This window comes from Lissotriton vulgaris, chromosome 9 (assembly GCF_964263255.1).
Source record: "Lissotriton vulgaris chromosome 9, aLisVul1.2, whole genome shotgun sequence".
In the NCBI taxonomy this organism is placed as follows: domain Eukaryota; kingdom Metazoa; phylum Chordata; class Amphibia; order Caudata; family Salamandridae; genus Lissotriton; species Lissotriton vulgaris.
Window position 1 is genome coordinate 518,175,068 of NC_141697.1, and position 25,105 is coordinate 518,200,172.

General features: G+C 44.2%; 1 protein-coding gene across 2 annotated transcripts in view; it reads left to right on the plus strand.

The window, feature by feature from the left end:
• The window catches only part of KIAA0586 (KIAA0586 ortholog), a 637,696-nt gene that overhangs the window by 23,056 nt on the left and 589,535 nt on the right, over positions 1-25,105 (plus strand). For both annotated transcript variants that reach the window (XM_086937986.1, XM_086937987.1), the window contains exons 2-5: positions 3,204-3,265; positions 6,486-6,579; positions 11,171-11,237; positions 21,298-21,475. In XM_086937986.1, the coding sequence (XP_086794112.1) occupies positions 3,204-3,265; positions 6,486-6,579; positions 11,171-11,237; positions 21,298-21,475 (401 nt within the window). The remainder of the gene's footprint in view (positions 1-3,203; positions 3,266-6,485; positions 6,580-11,170; positions 11,238-21,297; positions 21,476-25,105) is intronic.

The window sequence follows — 25,105 nt, forward strand, 5'->3', positions numbered from 1 at the left end:
ACGTCCGCGGCCCGGGGACCAATTGGAAGGCTGAAGTGGAGGGGCCTGGTTACAGCGCCAATAGGGTCGTAGACAATGGGGGTGCGCCAGCCAGGACCAATGGCTGTGCGGCGTTTGACGGGGGCGGAATCCGGGAAGACGCCCCCGTCACGTGATGGTGGAGGCAGGCTTCAGGTCCTAGCATGGCCTTTTACTCAGATCACGGCCTGACGGAGATTTACGGCGGCCCTCTCCTGGCTCCCGGGGGCCGCCGAGGGGGTGATGAGGTCGGCGCTTCTGGGCCGGCTGACGTCGCGACCGGCGCCTGAGGCTCTGGCGAGGCGGCAAGGGCCGCAGCGGTAAGTCGAGCCACCAGCGCTTCTCCTCAGCGCTTCAAGGAACAGCACTAGCAGGGCTTAGCAGCGCTTCTCAGGGTGGGGGGGGGGGGATCGGCACGATGCAAGGCAGGATGCACTTGGGGACTACAGCGCTTCTCCAGGGGGGCCCAGCGCTTGGGTGACACGCGCTAGGGGGCAGTCACAGCAGTTCTAGCAGGACAGGCAGTCTAGGTAATAGCGCTTCTCAGGCACAACGCTTCAAGGCACAATAGCTTCCAGGACCTCAGCGCTTCTCAAGGGGGCACAGTAAGGGAGCGCTGGGTAGGCAGTGAAGGCAGTTTAGCCGACCAGGCAGTCATAACCAAGGTGATGAGGCAGGACAGCGCAGGGGCCACAGGTGCAGACAGAGGGAGCAGAGATGGCACAGCCCAGTACCTGGTTGATCCCCAGTAGTCATAGTCAGAGCAGGTGGGTTTCTTCTTGGCGCTAGATGGTTCCTACGCCCTTTGTAGATAGTTGCTTGAAAGGGGGGGGGAGGTTGGAGTTGAAGGCTTGACAAGTTTCCTCAGCAGGTCACTGCAGGTGGTCCCTGGGTTCTCCTCCCGCTGGGCCAGATCAGTGGGCTAGTTCAGTGTTCCTCACACAGCTTGGTGGGCAGCGCCTAAACCCTGTCACCCCCAGTGCTATAGGTTTCTGACTAGGCCCTACCGCCGAAGTCTCCTGCGTAGGGTCCCCCAGGTCAGTGATGCCCCAACTGACTAAAAACTTTCCCTCCTTTCTTTATATATACCCAGGTCAGGTGACCACCCTCTAAGGCGGGAAAAACAGACTCTGCCCCTATTCTAGAAGGTTCCAGGAGCTTCCCTAGTCTAGCTATGGGCAGGCAAGGCAGGCTGGTATGGCAACAATGTTTTAAGGGTTCCAGCCAGCTCCTGGCAACTAGTGTGCGCCTAAAAAGACCAGGCTGCAGTAGCAGGGGTCAGTGGCGGCCATGTTCGGGGAAGAGAGCACCTACACCATAGCATTCATTATCAATGGGAAGGTGCTCGGAGAACTAAGGCCAACAAAAAAGAAGGTGGGAAGAAATGATGCAAGGGCAAAAAAAATAAGGAAAGACTACCCTAGGGCTGACAGGTCTAACAATGGTCATCTTGGTGACTGCTATTCTGGCCAGTCAGGAGAGTGTGTGGTGTTTCCAACGGTCGAACTCCTGGCGGATGTGGGTACGCAGCCTCCCATAATTGGCAGCGACGGTGGCGGGGATGGTGGCACCCAATTGCACTCCCAGGTATGGAATGGGGGAAGTGGACCACTGTATCGAGTGTTCGTCGCGAATGTGAGCCAGAGTGTCCAGTGCGAGTAAAATGTCGAGGGCGGTAGATTTATCCATATTAATCTGGAACCCGGAGGCCCGCGCAAAGCTGTGTAACTCAACGAAGAGAGCCCTCAGGGTCTGGATCGGATTAGAGAGGGAGAGCAGAATATCGTCTGCGTACAGGCTAATGGTATGGGTATCGCCACCAAATTTAATCCCGGCAATGAGAGGGTGCTGCCGGATTCGCCATGCCAGTGTCTCCATGTAAAGCGCGAAGAGGAGGGGAGAAAGAGGACACCCCTGCCTTGTACCTCTGCTTATGGGGAATCGGGACGATGTCTGGGCGTTCACACGGACTGTCGCATTAAGTGAGCGGTAACAGTTAAGTATTTTTGTGCACAATTTTTCCCCAAAACCAAATTTCGACAGAACTTGCTCCAGGTAGGGCCAGTGCACCCTGTCAAAGGCCTTCTCTGCGTCAATGGCCAGGAGCATATACTCCCCCTGAGTGCGAGAGGCCTTTTCAATAAGGTGTAGTACCCTTTTGGTGTTATCGCTGGTCTGTCTCTGCGGTATGAACCCCGCCGGATCCGGTTCAATGAGGTGAGGCATATCGATGTTTCTTTAAATGATTATCCATCAACATAATCCTAACAAGGCAAGATATATGCTGAAACGTATCTTTGGTCATTTAACTAATGTGAAATACGTTGGTCTTTGGCTGCGACACACTTCAGTTTATCATCTTACTTCGACCCTTTGATTTGAATCGCTGAAGCTAGAACGTGGGTTTTTTATTTTTGGCTTCTCATCCTCCTCTGTGTTTCTTCCAGCCAGCTTAAATAACTGTTTACATTGCATTCATTATGAGCTGCATGTTTGCAGTTTATTAATCTAGGCAGCCATGTGACGACACTGAAATAGAGTATGTTGGAACTCTAAAGCGCATCAAATAGAATTGTAGATGTCATCAGAACCCAAGACACTTAAAAAGTAACAATTTACCAAATTCGATGAAGACACGCAAAAAGTTACAATTCACAAAATTGGATTATAGATTAGGTGTAAAAGCTCATTAGAATCCAATAACAATTTAGTGGTGAAATCCCAGAAAAATGACAAACATGCTAACCATGTATGACTAATTCCAAGTATATTACTTATAATGTACAACACTATTACTGTCACTATGACATGAAGTGATGGGTGTAAATCTCTATATTTATGTGTATGTTTGCAGTTCCTTAAGGACCCCAAATGTTGGTTGGGGTAAATCATCTCACTCACTCACCCTTTGAGATATCATACTTCTGGGGACTGAAGGTAGGGAACGGTCACATAACGGAGAATTATATTACAGGGAACAAAGAGAATCCTAATAAAAAAAGTGGTAAAATATGAAAATAGGAGGGACTTGGAAGAGCAGAATAACACCTTTTCAGAGTAGTTATGTTTGACTCTTAATGGCACAGTTGGAAAATTTGAGGAGTGTGAACAACAGCTTCGAAGCAGGTGAAAACAGCAATATTTTGCATTCATCTTACCCATACTGTATTTTCTTTTTTTTTCAGAAACGATTTGTGAGCCACAGCCTCTTCCCAAAAAGATGGACTCTCAGTTATTGTTAAACCAGGTAAGTGGTGTTTACTTTTAGGGCCCCTTATCATGCCGTCAGTTGTGATTTTATTATATTGTTTGTAAAGTGTTGAGCATGTCCAGCTGGGGGACTTTTAAGTTACCTTCAGATGTTGTCCACTTGTACCCAGCCTTATTTGTATGGTTGCTAAACAGTGTCTCTTTCAGTTGGTTATGTTTATTCAGAAAGTACTTCTGGAATACACTGTCATGTTATGTGTCAAGGTGTAGCTTGCTTAGTTTGTACGTGGAAGGGAAGTTTTGGGTTTGTGTAACATTTAGTGTTCTAATGGATTGTTTTATCGAGTGTCTGATTCAGTATTGACACCAGCCTCAACTTCAGAGTCCTCATATGGTAGTGTTTACTACCGGTGTGGTGAAACCAATGAGGTTCATTGTTGAGTCAGTCATGTTCTGCTTTGTTGGCACACTCTTATCTCCTATAATAAGCACAAACTCCAGTTTTATAGCCTTTTTTCTGACGTAAAATGTATCTAATCTTTTCAGAAGCGTTCAATACCATCCCACACTCTATTAGATATCCAGAGATCTGCCCTCAACTGCCTGGTGGACTTCCTCAAAGATAGGGTCCAAACAGTTTCTATGCGTACATTCCACTCCAGCACCATCACCATAGACAAGGGAGTTCCGCAGCACTCCTCCTTAAGCCCTACACTTTTTAACATTTATGTTGCTCTCTTAGCCCAACCAGTTAACCCTTTGGGTTTGAGACATTTTCATACTCTGATGACACCCAGTTGGGCATCTCATTTGGGCAGGACATGAAGAATATCAAACATGCATAAGAGAGATTGCCATCTGGATGTCGCTCAACTGTCTCCAACTTAATGGGGACAAGACAGAGATTCTATTGTTTGGCAAAGCTCAGCTCTACTGAAAGGAGGATTGGTGGATGGCAAACTTGGTCTTTCCCCTTTGCCCAGCTGAACCACAAGAAAGCTAGGCATACCCAGAGATGACTATCTATGCGGTATGCTATCTAATATGAACTTCCCTATGTGGAATCTGCTTTGGTACCGTGCGTCTCCTCAAGAAAATCTTTCTGTGGCTTCTGCTGAGCTCATGTCTCTCATTCAGGCCCTAATCATTATTGGCATAGACTATGGCAATGCCCTGTTCCTCGCCTCAAAGAATATTTTCTGTCAAAACTGCAAGTGATCCAAAACACTGCTGCCGGTATAGGAAACAACCTGCTGCCATGAACTCCATCAGTCCCCGTACTCAGAGCCCTACACTGAATCCCCATCCGTAAGAGAGCACTATTCAAACTGACGTGCCTGACTTAGAAAGCCTTGTCAGGCTCTGGCCCAAAGTACCGTCAGAACAGACTCACTCCTTTATGTCCCAAACAGAAAGCTGCAATCAAGCAATCAATGAAGTTGAAGTTAAGGGACTTGTAAAGCGCTCGATCACCGTGCGGTTTCTTGGCGCTGAAGACAGATGAACTTGCTACTATGTCCACGGCACATTCGCACTGCTATACATGGAGGCAGCGCTTTTTCCCATTTTGGCGCACTTCACTTGAACAAACTTCCTCTGTTCACCCGTGAGTGTCCTGAATTGAAAAAACACCTTCCAATCTGTCTGTTTTAATGTTGCCTCTTCCCCAGGGCCTGTCTTTCAAGCGCCAGGATGTCCCTCCGGGGACGAGACATGTACTATATCAAGATTCAAATGACCTACGATCTAAAATGTTAACCTTTCATTTTGTACTGAAATCTCTTGATGTTCTATTTCCACTGGACGTAATCAAAGTATAAAAGTACTCATTTAATTGTATCATCGCTGTTATTGTGCCTGAGGGTCGGTCACAAAACGAGTCAAGCCTTTGTTATGGTTCCATGAACTGGAAACTGAAAATGTGCATGGTTTATAGTGTCAAGAGAATTCCCAGTTACTTCTCATCTGCTGCACACAAATTCTATAGCGAATCTCGATTTATTTTTTTTATGTAACTTCTGATGTTGCTTCTCTTTTCTGTCTCCTCAACAATACAACCCACTTTCACAAAGAGCCCACCTTCTTTTCTTATCTCTATCTCTCTCTCCCTCTTCCTCCCAGCTCCACGCAGGCTGGCTCTGCTTGCAAAATGGAGCCCTCATCAGATGCCTCATCCTGATCCTTTAATATAAGTATGATATTGCAACACTCCTTAGCACACGTAAGATTATAATACAGCTTGTATATGCCAGTGTTTCCACCAATTGTCACAATATAATAGAAATTAGTTATTGTCCTTGTGCTTCAGTTTCAAATGTATTCCTGTTCACTGGAAATTTTCACACAGCCGACACCGCTTGTATTGGTCACTATAATATGCAATTGGATCAAGGTGTGAGCAACTTCTGTAACACAAGAAGTAATGATATCTTCTATACTCTTCTAAAACCAAGATCTAATAGCATTATATATACATATGGCGAAATGTTTTTTCTTTTCAATCTGTACAGCCTTGAAAAAGTTGTGGGTTACATTCCCATCTAACGACGAAACACGTGTCGGCTGTGTGAACATTTCCAGTGAACAGGAATTAATTTGAAACTGAAGCACAAGGACAAGAACTCATTTCTATTATATTGTGACAATTGGTGGAAACACTGGCATATACAAGATGTATTATAATCTTACGTGTGCTAAGGAGTGTTGTAGTTTTGAGGCAGTAGCCAAATTTGGGGGGAATAGTGGTTCCCTTTACCTTGTAGCACCGTCGAATAGCTCAGTAACTACTTTACTGTGACACATTCTAAGTGGCGCCATTGAACCTGCTGTACCAAACCACTATCAAGTCCGTCTAAGTATGATATTGCTCCTCTTACCCCGTTTTGCCTTTGCCATCTCTTTTCACATTCGTGATGGTCCTTCCCCTCTCAAGCTCTTCTCGGACTTGCCATACTCAAGCTCCCTTCTGTCACATTAAAGCATTGACCATTCACATTTTTCTTTCAACTTCCTTGGAATGCAATATCACCACATGAGAGAATAGATGAACGTGAGAGAGTTGAATGTCCTATGAATACACACTACAACTTTCTGCGCTACAAAAAGAAATATGAACAGATTAGAGAACTATGCCGTGTTTTGAAAGGATACTTCATATTTTATCAGAATGCTGTACATCTCATTTTGGGCAACGTTGCTTAATTGCAGACATAATTTGTGTTCAAATAAAGCTTAATACTTTTGCTTGTTTCACAAAGGTAAATTTAAAGATAGATTCCAAAAGCTCCCCAGGCCCCAGCCCGCTTTTAAAGAAGGAGGAGAGCAGTAAAAAGGAAAACAGCAGACAGAAAGGTATGTTTGTTCTTCTGTTTAATATTCTGTAGTTTTTGTTTATTCAGACGATTCTGTAATTTTATTAATTCTAAAGTTGTTAATGTCCAGCTTAATAGCCACAGTATTGGCAAGCTTTAGTTTCACTGGACACGTACATTTTTACTATCACATTATGCCCTGCTGAGGTCGACAAATGTTGCTCTCTGCCCATATGCTGTGTATCCTTTCATTACTTTTGTGCTCCAACACTTCCATTGTTGACATCTTATACCATGACAGGGCTATCATCCTAGACTATCAGGTGGGTAGGAATCCTTAAATTAGAGTAATGCAGATCATATCAGACTTTATTATCAGACTGGTGTTAGTAGTATCTAGTGAGGTGGAGAGATCTTGAAGTTCAGTCGGCTTGCTGAATGATTGGTTGTATTCTAACGTTGCTGCAGTTCATTCCCGTCACTAGTAGGGGATATTCGGACCACAAGACAACTCAACAGAACCATTAGTCGAAACTCTCGAAATTTCAACCCGGGAAATGCTGTAGTAAATGCTCTCTCCCAGCAGCCTCAGATCTACATATGTTTTGGGAGTGTCCGAACATCGCTACTTATTGGCAAGAAGTCAAGAAATCACTCGAATCAATTCTCAGAATCTCTATCCCACTTTCATGGTCTTTAATCATCTTTGGCCTGAACGAGAATATCAAGGGATCAGATAGAGAATTTCTATTCTATGCTATTTTACAAGCAAGAAGAGAAATCTGTAAAAGCTGGGTCAGTACAAACTCCCCGACACATGCAGAGTGGCTGTCTTCATTATATGCAACATCAAAGGTAGATCTAGCTAGAATATGTAGTCCTCGTTCTGTGAGATTCTGGAACTTCTTGATTGAGTGGAGACGGAATAATTAGCCAACCCAGGGTTTTTTTTTTTCCCCCGGGTCCGATGATTAGGCCGAAATCTCCTTGCCCAATGGGAGGCACCCTATGCCATACTGCTGTCGGACTACCTGCCAATAAATGGCCCGAATGGAGATAGTTTGTGCAGGGTTCTTCATTGCCTGAGATATCTTGTCTGCCTCCTTGTGTCTTAGGAGATCATTATTTGGTCTCTTGGTGATACAGGGGAGATTGGGTCTCGTGGTTGGAGCGCCCCTGGATCGACTATGTGGCTAATGAGGACAAAGAAAAAAAGAGAAAAAGAAAGGAAGGAAAAAGAAAAAAAACAAAACAAAAAAAAACCTCAACAGAACCATTAGTTTATAGCCGGAGAGAGCAAGCCCTGTTTGCAGTTTCAGAACAGAAACTAGAGTACAGAAGTCAAAGGTGAGTTTGTTCTTCTTCCAGATAACCTTTCCATAGTAGAAAGTCTAATTGTATAAAGAGTAGTCCAAGAAGGCATTCTACCCATTGCAAGCTCTGGTGCATCACAGTCACTTGCTGCCAGACCTCATTAGTCTGTAGCATTCTTCTTGCCAGCAAGCGTCTAAGATAATCCATAGTCCCTGGAGGATGGAGACAATTGGGGGACTTAGATCATGGCAACAAACAAGAAGATTGGAGCACATGAGGATGTTGGTGGTGGAGAAGGTACGCATGAGAAGGAACAAACCAACAGAAAGTGGAAGGAGGGCTGGTGTTCTAGTTGTGCGAGGGGCAAATGGAAGGAACGGCTGTCATTGTGGGTTGCTATCCGAGTTGTGCAACAGAGCAGAGGCTGCACTACGTCTTTACTAGAGGTAGAGTTGTGGTAAGGAAAAGAAGGGGCTGCACTAGAATTATGCTGAGCTTGCATTGATGTGCATTTCAGTGCACTCTCCTATTGGGTTACTCACACTTCCAAGCCTATCCTGCAGAACATAAAATTGGTGAGACACAGCACACAATCCTTAACAAAAGGAAGCCAAATCACAACTATTGGTAATTCGTAACCTATGTAAACCATAAAAGATCCACAGGGGACACATTTAACTTGCCTCTTTGATTCACAATTAAAACTCCTCGCATGGAAGCTGGTGAGTTACTTCCACAATGGGAAGGAAGGCAGACATGTTGCATCTGTGGATCGGTTTGTTTTGTACAGCTTGTATGTATGGCTGATTCTTCTCTTCTTGCCTGCTCAATATATAAAGAGAAGTGTGTCGTCATGTACAGACATTTGCATGACTGCGTGGGCATCTTCATCGGTGTGTATGCTCTGTATGGCTTAGCAATCATTCTAGTGTGACCCTGTCTGCACACAGGATAAGTCCATGAATTTGGATCTCTGTTTGTTTGCTGAACTGTATGTGTTTCTGTCTGTGATTAAGCGTGTTTAAATATTTGCTTGTATGCGGAGTATTGTGTATCATTATGCCTGTGTACATACGCGAGTATGTGAATGAGATATTGTTTTTATGTCAGTTGATATATATCCTTGCAAGTTATTTTTCCTCCTTTTTATGCTTTATATTTCTGTTGTCTTACAGGTATTTGTATATCACAAATTTTGCCTTTCTGTGCTGTCTGGCTTCCACTTGTTTCCCAGATTTCCATAGCAGTTTATCATCCTGTGTGGCTATTTTCCGGGTATTTGGGTTTCTGGTCCATCTCTATGCTTGTATTCATTGAAATGTGTGTACGGTTTTGGTGTTAGGGAGGTCTTTGGAGGGCTTTCCCAAACTACTTAAAAGTATCGTAGGTTGGTAAAATACTGATGCTTGGCGGTTAGTGATAGTCTAGACAAGGTGGTAATAGCAGTATGTTTATGCTAGACAGAATGTTTGTGTGATCTTCGGAGATTTTCTTCTTACATGATGCTCCAATAAAAGGTATTAATAATCAGTTGCTGTGTACAAGGAAGTGTCAGTGCATCAAGACCCAAGTAAGGTGACTGGTTGCTAGTTGAGTAAGCGGAAACCCCTCTAAAAATTAAGTTTAATGGTAAATTTTCCAGGAAACTTCGAGCAGGAAATCGGACTCATTTGTGAGGTACTGTGGGGCTGTGCATGAAGATGATATAGTTCATTCCTACCAAGTGTTCATACATTTGTTAATGAATAGTTGAAACGAAAAGATGATGCATTTTGTTTTATGATGCCCTACTCATTTTTCCATCCTTTATCACATTGGTTTATAAAAAGTGAAAACCTGCACAAAAAAATATAAATTAATTTATATGGGGTTAGCACTAATAGAACCATGTGTAATTTTTCTCAAAAGGAATCTGTGGCAGATGTAATAATGTAGACAAACCTAAAACGGGAATAATACATATGCAACAAAATATTTGGTTTGTTCCTCCAGAATAATGGTTTATTCCTCCAGAACTTATAAGGAAAATTGTGAAACAAATTTTCACTTTCAGGTGTCACAAGTTAAAAGATTTTGCTGCAATGAGCCTGTGAAATTCTTCAGTCACATGATTTATCGTTTTTCAGTGGTCCGTGGGTTCTGTTTATTTATTAAGTGGGAAGACCCTGCTTGACATTTCTTATAGCTATACAAGGTAAAAACAGAAGAAAAAAAATTCTGAAAGATTCCCACTAAGTAAATCATCTATATCTTAAACTGATTCCATGTCATCGAAACCATGATAGTAATAAGAACAATTTATGTATCACAAGCCATACACTTTAAACTTTCTACCCATAGAATTAACTGGTTTTATTAACTCACTCAACAGTATTCACTTAAACATCTTGGAAGGCTTTGTAGGTAAGCTGTCCGTGTAAGGTTTTCCACCTGTATCTGTATGCCCCTTGGGTGGTACGGTACATTGTTAATGCCAATAGTGCTGAGTGAGGTATTTACTTGGTGTGGTATGACCTCCTCATTTAGAGTCCTCTCCTCCAAATAGGGAGTAATGTGGTAATACTGCATGTTTTCATCAATTCTAAAGTGCAAAACTCTGATTGTGCGGTATTGTCTCTGCACAGATTCTGCTGCGTTTTACTTGGTTAATTTTATGTGCGGTATTATATCACCTTTTGCAACCCTCTTTTGTCCACAAACCCCCAATTGCACTCACAGAGTAAATGGGTTCATTCTGTGCTTTTTGTTTTGTTATCTTAGTCTCTCTGCCTGCAAATGGAATTCTGCTGTGATAGATGGATTGAAATGTAGAGGTTGGTGGGTTATCTATGCACCACTATTAGTTCACTTAACTATCACTAGCTAGTACCATGTACGAGAATTACACACCTCTTTTATTACTACTAGACCAGTTTAGGATCCTTGAGTGCTGAGGGGCAATACGTGAATACTGGAAGGAAGCAAACTATAGAAATCCTGCTACAAAACCTTCATTTATTGGGTTTTTCGTCTCTCATATCCACTATTGAAACAGGGCCCAGTGTGGCTTGATCCATGAGTGTAACTTGTGTCACTGTTTTTATGTATTGTAAAGCAATACTTGCAGCTGAGGATGTTTTTCAAAGTAAGTACAAGTTTTATGGCACAATGACCTACCCATGTTTGAATGGGGTGTCTTGGGTATTCTTTATGATAAGGAGATCATTTGTTAAAACTTTATATTCAATTTAGTTTTTCTCATTGTAGAATTTAAGTGTCTGCTAGAAATCTATTATATGCTGTTGATCATCTTTAAGTTACTTTTTCTTTATGTGCAGGCGATATTTGCATTTCTCAATATACCGCAGGCCAAAAAGAAGCTTTTAGAGCATGCTTGAAACCAAGGTAAGTGTCACTACATTTCAGTAGAATATGAAACGTTACTTGAAAATTATTTTTCCAGCATTGATGTACTCTTTAATCAAGTTATCTTTTCTTTGTTGATTTTCAGCAGGTAGTGCATGCAATTACTTATATAAAATGGATTGAAATTATTCCATGAATGCAACTTTTATTCTTGGTGAGGAATGTCTACCACATGAATCGGGTATTTGCATAGCATTTTGATGAAGCCTCAGAATGTTCATTTGCACCGTTCTCTTCTCTCTGACCTAAGAGATTGGGCAAAAGGGACATTGCCCATGAGATTTAGGCAGGTGGACTATTTTTTATTAATAAATGCGTTTTGTTTATCCTAATGTGGTAGAAACGCCCCTATTGCCAGTTTCCTCCTCATTTTGATTTCCTTTATGCAAGGTGAGTGAAGGTGAAAAAAGAATGCAGTTCATGCAGACACGTGTTCCGTTACCTGAGCCAAGAAACACTGCTTCTTGTGTCATGGTCCTGGTCACTGCATTAGCAAGCTAATAATTATAACATTTATGGCTCCATTTTAGACTAGAGCCCCTGACAGACAGAATACTTTTTTTTAAGTGCCACTTCCCTTTCAGTTCAGAGACTTTGCCCCTAGTAAACAACTAGACTGGTGGCTTCACAGTTCTCTTCTGATCTATTATGTCAGGCCTCCAGCAGAGCAGAGGAAAAACCCTTAGACCTGATAAGTAGACAACCTTTGCTCTACGCGGGGTACCACAGTGTGTTTAAGGATTGAGATTGCGCGCAGACCCGAGGTACATTTATGACCTAACAGTGGGGTGCTGTTGTCAGGATCCCTATGGTCAAACACTGGTCTTTGTGCTGAGAAGCTACTTTAACTAAACTTCACTCAGCCTCCTCAGAACATTTCTGGAGGTACAGCCGCACACCATACCCTTGATTGTATGACCTGTGATATCAGAGCATTTGGTACCATGATCATATGTCCGCTTCACGATTGCTTGCCTTATGGGGGGGCCTTACAGTACTGAAAAATACAAGAATAAGCCCAGCAGTCATTGTTTAACTACTTCTGTTCCAGCCAAAGAGTGCCCCAAGTCGCTTAAGCCTTTACTGGTACAGTGATGTCCTGGGCTTCGGTCTCCCTCCAGATTGATTCTCCCAATGGAAGAATTCAGACCAGCCTGTTCACCTTTTGGGATAATCACTGGAGCCAAGTCCTTCAGGGAGCTGACCCTGGTTTAATATAATAACTTGGGTCTTTTCATATACCTTTAGTTTCTAAACCCCTCCCTCTGATGTGGTGTACTAACCTCCGATTGCGACATGGCTCTTATTGCCCTAGACTCTTTGTATGGGTGAAGTCACACCATGTCTTTTTTACACTTAATGGCAGAAAACAACCTGATGAGGTTAAGAATAGAGACTTTAGTGTATCAAAAGGCTGGATCCAGGTCTGCCGCACAGATGTTATTTTGTATGTAGCTAATCCTGGATACTTTTTAGTGTCCTGCTAGTTACTCCAGACATTGCCCAACATGAACTTATGCCTCATCCGGCTTACCCCCCTGTACATGATACGCCCACAGAACTTTGCACATTCTGTCTTATGTCTAAGGAACCTCTCTTATCATAGATGCATTTTTCAAAGAGATCTTTCTAGAGATAATACTACTGTAGTGGGATCTTTTTCATGTTCCACCTTCTCAGATATGGACTTTGCTTCACCTGTTTTCCTTTGACTTCCAGTGTTGAACCAACTCTTGTAAGGCTCTAGGGGGCAGCCTCCTTTAGAGCCGCTATAAGGTACCAAAAATAGGACCCAAAAATGGAAAATGACACGCTTCACAATATACAAATGTTTCCAACCTCTCCTCAAGAAGCCCTCCGCAGACCCGACGGACCTCAGGAACTACAGGCCCATTTCTCTCCTCCCCCTTTGCTGCCAAAGTCCTAGAGAGAATCGTCAACACCCAGATAACGAACTTCAAAGAAACAAACAACATCCTCGACTCATCTCAATCCGTATTCCGCAGCAATCACAGCACAGAGACCGCCTTCTTAGCCGCCACTGACAACATCTGCACCCTCCTCGATCAAGGCCACATCGAAAGCCCTCATCCTACTAGACCTCTCAGCAGCCTTTGGCACCTTCTCCCACCGCACACTAGACACCTTCTCCCACCGCACACTAGACACCAGACTCCATGACGCCGGCATACAGGAAACTTCCCTAGACTGGATTTGCTCTTTCCTCTCTGGCAGAACACAAAGAATAAGACTCCTGCCCTCCCTCTCCAAACCCACTGAGATCAGATGCGGAGTTCCCCAAGGATCTTCCCTCCGCCCCATACTCTTCAACATCTACATGGCCCACCTTGCAACCATCGTTAGAAAACACGGACTCAGCATAGTATCCTACGACAACCTGCTCATCCTCTCCCTCACCAAGGAATCCGCCATCACCAGGCACAGTTTCCAGGAAGGAATGAAGGATGTTGCATCCTGGATGAGCAGCAGCTGCCTGCAGCTCAACTTGGACAAAACGGAAGTCCTCGTCCTCTGATCCACCCCAGCCACATAAGATGACCCCTGGTAGCCCCCTGCCCCCGAAAACTCTCCCAGGCCCACGGACCATGCCTGCGACCTCCGCTTCATACTCTACTCCTCACCCACCATGAACCAACAGATCAACACTGTGTCCTCCTCATGCTTCAACACCCTCCGCATACTCCGCAAGACCTTCAAATGGACCCCCCCTGACTCCAGGAAGACCGTCACCCATGCACGCCTCACCAGCAGGCTGGATAACGGAAAAGCTCTCTACGCCGTAATCAACAATTTACTCCTTCGCAAACTCCAGAATATCCAGAACGTCTCAGCCAGACTCATCCTCCGCATCCTTCGACTTGACCACATCACTCAGTACCTCGGCAACCTCCACTGGCTCCCTGTCGACAAGAGTGTTACCTTCAAGCTGCTCACACACGCCTACAAAGCCCTTCACAACACCGGACCCCAATACCTCAACGAAAGAATCTCCTTCCACGATCCCTAGAGAAAAATCGCTCCGCCGACCCAGCCGTAACCCCCCACCCCCCCATCCAGAGACCCAGAATGGGTGGCAGATCCTTCTCCTATATCGCGGCCAAGACCTGGAACGAACTCCTCATCAGTTGAAGCCCTACACTGCAAGTCTTCAGAAAGGACCTCAAGACCTTGCTCTTTGAATGACCTCATAACTGTCTGAACCCTCACCCCCTCCACCCCCGACTTGGCTGTGAATTTTGCTGTACTGACGCTTGTGGTGGGTGAAAGCAGGTGAGCAAGATAGTGGCAAAAGAGACATTACATCCTGGTTTCAGTAGCAAAAGGCAGTTTTCTGTTCCTTTCAGTCACGAAGGGAATAAAATAAACTTCTTAATCAGGTGGTGGTGGAGTAATGAGGGCTTGGTGTAACTAGATATTCCCCCCCCCCACCTCCCGCATGGGTTCACATTTCAACAGACCAAGGTGTGCAGCAGTATCTCACGCTGGCTAAGTGTTAGCCATGGGTGGTGCAAGGGGATGGCAGCTAGCGTTTTCATCTTCCTCTCAATAAAAAATACCAAGAACAAAAACAACATAATAAACTATTCTCCAACATGGGATCTTTTATATATTCAGAATGCTTGAAGCATTCCCCGTCGTCAGGCTGGAAATCCTCTGTATATTAAAATAGCAGTATATAGTGTCAAATATACAGCATACAGTATACAATGTAAAATGGCTACAGGCCTGAAACAACATATTCTGTTTAGTAGCACATCCACCTCATTTGAAAAACCCAGACTTCAGCCAACACAGTGGAAGCTTTAAGCTCTACTACCCCCCCCCCCCCCTAGAGGGCACCATAGCTCAGATTTCTACCGCACGTCATGTGTGAGGGAGTCCCCTATCCGAGCTCTGCTCTAACCGTTCAGTGAACCTAAAATTGTATACATTTTAGCCTGCCTTGGCTATGAACCAGCCCTATTTTCAGCATGACTGTTCTGTGATTGTTTTTAGGGAAGAATGGTATAATTTCTGGACCAGGGAATCATTTGGTCTGACAATCAACTGCACCAACTGTCACCATGGCTGCCAACAAAAAAAAACCCTCTTTTTTTTAAACCGATCTTGTGGCAGCAAGAACATTTACACTGATGACCCACATTTTCAGTGTATTTATTGTCTTTAACCTAAACATAAGTCAGCAGAATGTAAGATTTGTAAATCAGTCAATCAATCTGGAGCTTTATGTCGGTTCATGGAAACATGCAAGTACACTTTAAGAACATTAAAACACATTAGAACGCTTTTAGTTTATTTTCAGCAATCCTGGATCTAATATGCCAAACTGAGAGCAAGTAATTCGAGATTGAGTAGATAATACTACTCCTGTTGTCTGTTTTACAATTTCTCATGGCATTGTGCCAATCTTTAAGACAGAGAAGCCGGCAAAGGGGGGCAATCCAGTATGCACGCTGCTTTACATAGGCGCAACAGAGAAAAAAATGCTCTTCATTCTCGACAGCATTACAGCACATAGGGCATAGGTTAGTAAGGTTATCACTTTTGTTCCATGAGCAGGGAAAAGGCTGTGGGCAAAATCCTTAGCCTAAATGTGATAGATTAGGCTTCTAGGAATGGGGGATTAACATAATCCTTGAATTCTTTGCATTGTGGGGCTCACTTAAAAGACATGTAACAATCTGTAAGACTACCTGTACTTAAACAGTGTTCCAGTAACAAGATTTTACAGTTTCTCTGGCACTTTCTGGTATTGTGTGGGGGTATGTTACTCTTACAACGCAACTATTACAACGTAATGCTGTTACAACGCAGCTATTACAACGCAGGATCCATTACATCGGATGCCATTACAACGCATGGCATTACATAGCAGATGCTATTACAACGCATACCATTACATCGTAAGTATTGGTAAGTATATAATTTTTTTAAATTTTATTTAATATTATATAATTGATTTAATTATTATTAATTATAAATAAAAATATTTATTTCGTTTTTAAATATTATAAATTAAATATATTAATTTAAGTAATTTTTTAAATAAGTATGAGTATAGGAGTATATGTTTTGGGGTACTGATGTATATGTTTTGGGGTGTTTGGGTATTTTTAGGTTTTAGGGCAGGGTTTGGGTTTTGGGGTACAGGGGTGTTTTTAAGTTTTAGGGCTGGGTTTGGGTTTTGGGGTACAGGGGTGTTTTTAGGTTTTAGGGCTGGGTTTGGGTTTTGGGGTACAGGGGTGTTTTTAGGTTTTAGGGCAGGGTTTGGGTTTTGGGGTACAGGGGAGTTTTTAGGTTTTAGGGCAGGGTTTGGGTTTTGGGGTACAGGGGTGTTTTTAGGTTTTAGGGCAGGGTTTGGGTTTTCGGGTACAGGGGTGTTTTTAGGTTTTAGGGCAGGGTTTGGGTTTTGGGGTACAGGGGTGTTTTTAGGTTTTAGGGCTGAGTTTGGGTTTTGGGGTACAGGGGTGTTTTTAGGTTTTAGGGTAGGGTTTGGGTTTTGGGGTACAGGGGTGTTTTTAGGTTTTAGGGCAGGGTTTGGGTGTTGGGGTACAGGGGTGTTTTTAGGTTTTAGGGCAGGGTTTGGGTTTTGGGGTACAGGGGTGTTTTTAGGTTTTAGGGCAGGGTTTGGGTTTTGGGGTACAGGGGTGTTTTTAGGTTTTAGGGCAGGGTTTGGGTTTTGGGGTACAGGGGTGTTTTTAGGTTTTAGGGCAGGGTTTGGGTTTTGGGGTACAGGGGTGTTTTTAGGTTTTAGGGCAGGGTTTGGGTTTTGGGGTACAGGGGTGTTTTTAGGTTTTAGGGCAGGGGTTGGGTTTTGGGGTATTGTAGGGTTCAGGGGTAGGTTTGTGTTTTGGGATAATTAAATTATATTTACCGTTTTTAAATTAATTAAAATATATTTAATAAATTAAATTAATTTCATTACATTAATTACATTTTTAAATTAAATTAATTATATTAAATAAATTATTTCTATTAATTTAATTTCAATTATTTAAATATGTTAATTAAATTAATTTCATTATTTTAATTAAAATAAATTATTTCCTTTTTTTATTAAAATTAAATTTTTTAAATAGATATTATTTTATTAAATTAAATTAATGGCTATTTTAAAATGTATTTTAATTAAATTAATTAAATTAAATAAATTAAATTAACTTAATAACATTTTTTTAAAAAAGGTATACTTACCTATACTTACGATGTAATGCCATGCGTTGTAATAGCATCTGCTATGTAATGCCATGCGTTGTAATGGAATCCGATGTAATGGATCCTGCGTTGTAAAAATTCCGTTGTAACGGAATGCGTTGTAATAATCCGCGTTGTACTGACACCAATCCATTGTGTGGGATATGACCATTATGCACACAGTCCTAACCTAGTCAACCAAGTTTTTATATGAGATAGCCAGGGAATTGTGTGTGACAAGTGGTTAGCATAAATCTCCCTAAGACTATCCTTATAGGGTGCCAGTTCCTCTGTTGTCCATAACCTAATCCAACATAAACGTGGTTTTAGACTATCTATATCCGAGATCGGTTTTAGGTTAACATTGAACCTTAGTGGAAGTAGTTGAGCACTATTGGGAAGTCTTAACAATGATTTCATAAAAGAATTCTCAGTACTTGAGCTCTCTCAAGTAAGTGAAGCTTGCAAAAGCCCCACAACGCTACACCAAATGCTTGTGCCTAATAAATCCCAAAGGACCGGTGAGATAGAATATAAAAAGGCCCGATTAGCAGACCTAATAATAGTCCCAGCTCTTTGCTTCACAGTCCAAGAGATGTTGATAGACTATGAAGAGGCCCGATTAGCAGACCTAGTAATAGTCCCAGCTCTATACTTTACAGTCCATGAGCTTTTCTCAATTTGTGCGGTCCATCTACGGGAGTTGGAGAGTCTCGCCCCTAAATAGTCAATTTCAAAGACCCTTTCTGTTAGAACCTGGGGTAGCCTTGCCTAGGGCAAGACATACATTTCAGAGGCACAGTGTGAAGGTTGCAGACCACCCAACAGTAAAACCACGCAATAACACACAAAAATAACGCTACACCAAAATGTGGAAAAATAAGTGCTGCTTTATAAAAATAATATACTCTTTGTTTTCAAAATTTACAGCTTAGGACATTTCAGGTTATTTAAGTATCAGCAATTATACCTCTTAAACTGCTAAGCAATTTATCAATTAGACTCCAAGTTACTTTACATTTGTCAGGTAATAAATAATGGTACTTTCCAAAAATATCAAATCACCACATTAAACAGAATTAGCAGTACATCTCATTAAGCTCTATAATCATTTAAACTTTGGTATTATGACTTCCTATGACTTTCACCCCAAACCTTTCTTTCAAAGAGGCAGTGTCAGTACTTTACATTAGATCAGATCCCGGCATTCCAGATTTGCAGATGAAGTCTCCTCTGACACGCTTTAACCTTAACTCTCTACCCACCTTAGTTCATAGAAGAATTAATTAGCCTCCCTCTACTCTAACTCTTGGCCGTTGAATTATCTACTAGGGCTATCATTAGAGTTATTTGAATCAGACTAACAGTTTACATTTGTAAGTTCACTCCACCTTCAATGTTATATTATAAACTGTTACTTCTCAGGACCAGAGGGACGCTCCCCAGCACCAGCCTGGTCCTGATCTAGTCAGACGACAGTCTCTGCTCTTCTGAGAGACACTTCTCCCCCTGAAACTTTCCCCCCTCCCTACTCAATCCCTCCTTACTTCGTTTGGTGTGAGGGGGGGGTCTGGGCCCTCCGGCCCGTGTCTCCGCCGATTTAGGGAGACAGGCCAAAGGCTTCCGATTCCTTCAAATGATCCCGGGGCCTCCCGACCTCCCGCCTCGCTAGTGCGGAGGCAAGGGATCGAATCGCCTGGTTTCCACCGCTCTGGCAGAAGTGCTCGTCACAAATGGACCGCCCCGCTTCCTTTCTCCTCAGCGAAGCAGGGGTCCTTGCTGCAGACGTTTCCCGCTCTGATGCGGAGCCTCGATGCCCGGCGGCTGCTCCTCTCTGTTTCCCTCGCCGTCGGTTGTCTGGATTTTCCTCACCTCGGCAGGAGCGCAACACGCATGCGCGGGGAAGTAGCGACACGACTCCTGAGCCTGCTCTGCCGGCTTGGCGCCGGTAGCGGCTCTGCAGTGGGCCTGCTCGACCCTAGGCCCTTCCTGGGGATTAGCGGATCCAACGAGAATGCACAGTAGCGCTGGTCACAGTCCCTGCGTCCCCTCTCACTCAGACCGCGCTGTCTCAGGAGCGCATACGAGACCCCAGGGGGCCCGGCCCACGAAGGAACAAGGCAGCAATGGAAAGGCAATTAACCCTTTCACTCCACTCGGCAGGTCCAGACACCGGTAAGGGGGAGGGACAGAGATCTCCGCTTCAGGCAGGACAAGTCCCTGCGTTCACCTCACAGATAGGAGGCAGAGCTGGTTTATCACTTGTAAATCTCCCAGCCCTTCGTATTCTTGACAGTTCTGCTAGCGCTCAATACTGGACAGGGGCAAGTGAAATAATAGAGGGGGCACCCAGATCAATTCTCAGCGCAGGGCCACTTGCAGCTCCTCAGCCCACTGGGATTAACCCCTTTACTTGACTGGAGGCGCCTTGCTGTCCAGGGTCAGCAGGATGAAACTAACACGGCTAGGACAACAGGCCTGGGGGGAAAATACCTAGACAGAGGGCAACCCTTGTAGAGTAGACCACCCTTCAGGATCCTACCCCTACCAGACCTCAACCTTCACTCCAGCTGTTCCTCACTGAAAGACAAAATGGCTGCCCCGCTTTCCGCCTTATATAGGCTGACCCTTAGTGGTCCAGAATGGACCAGAAGGTTCTAGAACGCCCTATGATAGGCTATGGCCAAGTTCTGAGTGTGACAGTTAGGGCAGTTGGAAGCCACCATTTTGTGTGGTTCCAACTTTTCCTGTCAGAACAGGCCTCTGGGCCTGAGGTGAAAAATAATGAGGGGGGAAAAGAACACCTATCCCCTGGGCCAACACCTAGAAAAAGTTAGTGGACAAAAATTATCAAGGGTATGAGGGGCAAAAAGGGGACAAAATAAATAATAGTTAGAAGGGACTACGCCAAAAAGCCAGACAGGTCTAACACTTTCCAATATGAAGCCTTTCAGGACTACATTCTCCCAAGCTATTGTCTGGGGATTGAACACCATGTATTTGGTTTTACTGCAATTTATTTCCTGGTCATGTTCTTTGCCGAAGAAACAGAACTTTTCTAGAAGGGTACATGAGCCCTCAGACTTTTTGAGAGAAGTGTATTGTCTGTGTTGTAAGTAGGTTCAGCTGATGGTAAAAGAAAAAACTCCAAAGAAGATTCTGAATAAGTTTTATTGGTCGTCTCCAATGCTTCACAGCCTGCTTGCCTCACAGGAACCATCTCAACATTTTAAGGCAAGCTTCAGAATAAACAGTAGGAACATTCTAAGGTATACAATGGAGAAGGGGTGGAGGAAGGTACTAAGTGGGGAGGATCTAAATGACAACAGTCTGCAAATAATATGCCCCTGGCATTTAGTCCAGCCATTTTGAATGGGGGGGAGTAATTCTCTCAGTTCAAGAGGTAAGTATAATACAGCCTTTGATGAATAGCATGAAGAGTGTGGGTGCCAGGATGCGCATACAATATATGTGGGAATACACACACAGACATTTATTAGGATCTTTTGTATCACTTCACTTTTTTATTATATGTATTTACTAAGATAATGGTTTATTGTCTTTGCTGAGACCAAGTTGGTACAGTAAATTGGAAATAATACTTAATGTCTGAAGCAAAGCAAGCGAAAACCTAAATTGCAGTACAAGGTATCTATTATTCCAGGTAATAAATGGTTAAATATGTTGTATTCTAGGATGAGCATGAGCTTGTATTCCTGAACTACGCATACTCGAAGCTTCTAATGTATGATTTATCTTTAGTAGTTGAATGGTAGGAATAATATGTGTAAAACTATTTGCAACCCCTCTCAAATCATTCTAGGGTACCCGAGACATCTGTGAATAAAGAAGTGAGAGTACAACTTTTGCAAGATATTGCTGCCGAAGAGAGCAAGAAAGCAGACACTGACCAAAGACGAGCACAAAGTTCTCTGGATTCGGCTGGGATTATTGCAGCAGCTACAGCTGCTGCTATTGCAACTGCTGCTCCTCTTTTGAAAGTGAGTGGTGTTTTCAATTTGTTCTGCATATTGATCATTGATGTCATCAACAGTGTAATAAGAGAGAAAACTTTGCTTTTGGATTTCTGATGCCTAGGATCAGAGTAAGTCCTTTTAAACCTCTTTATGCTCTTAATTACTGTTCTCCATCACAGTATTTTGACTGAAATCAGTAGCAAACCCCTGATGGAGAATAAGGATCACAAGTAAGTAACTTTTCATTCCCAAAGTTTTGTATTTCTTCTCATACCAGATTTAAGGATTCTGTCTGCATAAATGCCTTCATGTTCTGGCAGAAATGTTTTGCAAAGCGTTGGTTTCTGATGGATACATCTGCCAGTGGATTCCTCACCTTGTGAATATCCCCTGCGCCAGCAACATTCGGAAACTTTTGTAGCTCTCCACGCCGACGAGGACGTAGACGACGTCACAAAGGCACGACTCCGCTCGCGACCTCGCTGACGTCACTGGACCCATAAGAGAGCCTCGTCGGTGTGATGAAGTCAGTTCTATTTTTTCCGCGCTGTCGACGCCAACGGTTTCTGGGACTCTCCGTAGCTTGTTACTTTGTTTTTTCCAGTTGATCCTGTTCTCTCTTTTTCTCTCTTCTCAAGGATGTCTTCGAGAAAATCAGGTTTTAAGCCTTGCAGGGATTGCGGTCGACATATGTCCATAACGGACCCACACGACGATTGTGTATGGTGTTTGTCATCTGACCATGATGTCGAGGATTGTTCTTCCTGTAGGAAGATGAACCCGAAGGCTTTGAAAGAAATGGAAGCCAAGCTGTTTATGGCGAAAGTTTGAAAAGAGAAGAGAGGTAGGAGGAAATCGAAGGCCAGGTCGAGATCGAGGTCGGGATCAGAGTTGAAGTCGACGTCAGGTCATGTTTCAAAGTCCAAGAAACATAAGAAGAAGAGGCATGGCTCTCGGTGCCTATCGGAGGAAGTTTAGTCGTCACCCTCGAAGGATCATCGTCATCGGAAGGACTATATATCTCCATCTCCAACCCCGGTGAGAGTTGTTGCTCCAGTGGTTTCACCGGCGCAGTCAGCAGAGCAGTCACCGGCGCAGTCACCGGCGCCGAATCCTTTGTCTTCTTCGGTACATTATTTGGCTCCTGTGGAAGAGGTGCCTGTACCTGAAACGCCATCGAATCCGGTGGATACACCATCGGCTCCAGCAGGCCCGAATCCGGTGGCTCCTTTGCCTATGCCAGACGAGTACCCTCCATTTCCTGGTCCAGGGCAAGATCCGTCGCATTACCTTAATGCGATGTACGGAGTCTTTGAGGGCAATGTACCCCCCTGGTGCACCTTCGGGTCCCATGGGTCCTATGGCATTCAATTTGGGAGTTCCACAAGCTTATGCACCATCTCCTTTCCTGCCATTTCTTCCTGCTGTTCCTTCATGTCATTTTCCGGCGCCAAGAACGTCAACGCTGACGTCGAATCCTCCATCTCCGGCGCCGGCAGCGCGGCTTCGTTCGACTTCGAAGGCGCCGCTGGATCCGAGTTCGACGCCGGATTAATGTATGACTCAGTTGGCCCGAAGGTGAGGTCCAGACGTGAGGCACAGAGGTTCCTGGAGGAGCAGCATTATAGAGAAAATGAGATGGAGGAAGGAGAGCTTCATGAGTCTGAGGACCTTTTTAAAGATCTAAGGAGGCAAGTGGTTTGGATTTATCTCCAGAATGGCAACTTTCACCTCCTTCTGATGTTCCTTCCAAGGATGTGGTTCCTTACCATGTTGTGATTCGTAAGGCTGCTGATCTTTTGAACTTGCAGCTCCCTACTACAGAATTTAAGTCCAATATTCTGACGGAGGTGCTTCATTCTCCTTCTACAGTCATTGAGCCCTTGCTTCCTTTTAATGAAGCTATTACAGAGCCGATTTTGGGTGTTTGGCAAAAACCCTTTTCTGCAATGCAGTTTCGAGGTCAGTTGCTAGACTTTATAGGACGGCTCCAGGTGATCCGGAGTTTTTATCTTCTCATCCTGCGCCTGAGAGTTTGGTTATTCAGGCTGCATGCTCCAAGAAATCGGCTGAAGCTTTTCCGTAGACTCCTGGTGATAGAGAGTCTAAGAGAATGGATCAGGCTGCTAAAAAGGTATTTTCATCAGCTTCTGTGGCTCTCCAATCCACCAATGCCACTTGCTTTTTGGGCAGATATGTCTATGCTTTAATGGATTCTGTAAGTCAACCTGCCCCGAAGTTGTCAGAGGAGGACAGAAAGAACTTTGATGAGGTCTTTTCTGACACTCAGGCAGCTGCAAAGCAAGTCATTCAAAGTGGACTTGATACTGCGGACTCTGTAGCCAGGATAATGGGGTCTTCGGTTGCATCTAGGAGGAGTGCATGGCTTAAATCTTCAGAGTTTGATGAGATGTCCAGGCAACACTTTTGGACCTTCCATTTGACGGTTCAGGTCTTTTTAGAAAGAAGGCGGATGCAGCTTTGGAGAGGTTTAAGGATAGCAAGGCTACGGCTAAGTCTCTGGGTCGGCAGACACAGTCTAGGGGTTCTTCTTATAGAATGTACAGGGGCTTCGGAAGGTCGTCCTTTCGGTCCTACAAGCAGCCTCAGCAGCAGAACACCCTATATAAATCTTATAGGGGCAGGAACAGAGGTGGCCCACGAGGTCGTCAGCCCTCCTCCTCCTCCTCCTCTACCTCTACCCCTCTTACCACAGCAAAGCAGCCCTAGATTCAGTATTCTGGATCATGCTGGTCATGTCGGGGTCGGCTTACCCATTTTCTACAAGATTGGGAATCGGTCACTACGGACCTTTTGGGTTCTAGATCTTGTAGAAAATGGGTATGCTCTACCCTTTTAGGAATCTCCTCCAAATTACCCTCCTTGCCAAGGGGCTTGCTCGGAGGGCAACCTTCTTCTCCTGCAGGAGGAAGTCTTGACTTTGTTGAGAAAAGGTGCAATAGAAGTAGTTCCAGAGCAGGAAAGGGGTCAGGGATGCTACTCCCGGTATTTCCTGATACCCAAGAAGGATGGCGGGTTGCGTTCAATCCTGGATCTCAGGATCTTGAATCTTTTTCTGAAGCAAGAAAAGTTAAAGATGCTCACCCTAGCGCAGGTTCTTCATGCGCTGCTGCAAGAGGACTGGATGGTGTCGATCGACTTGCAGGGCGCGTATTTTCATATCCCGATCCTGAAGTCGCACAGGAAGTATCTCCGTTTCAGGGTGGGGTCGACACATTATCAGTTTGCGGTCCTCCCGTTTGGACTCACTACTGTACCTCGAGTCTTCACCAAGGTGATGGCAGTGGTGGCAGTCCATCTCAGAAGATCGGGAATTCCAGTTTTCCCCTATCTGGACGACTGGCTGATCAAAGCGGGGTCGCCAGAGAAGGTGCTTCATCATCTGCAGGTGACAACTCAGCTGTTGTACAAGTTGGGTTTTTCGATAAATGTGCCCAAGTCTCACCTGGTGCCCTCTCAGTGCAACCTGTTCATAGGGACGGTACTGGACACTACTGTGTGTCGAGCATTCCCTCCTCCTCAAAGGATTCTCGACATTCAGGAAATGATTCCCTTATTTTACAATGGAGCGGTTGTTCCAGTCCTGAAGGTCCTTCGCCTGCTCGGTCTGTTTGCTTCCTGCATTCTGTTGGT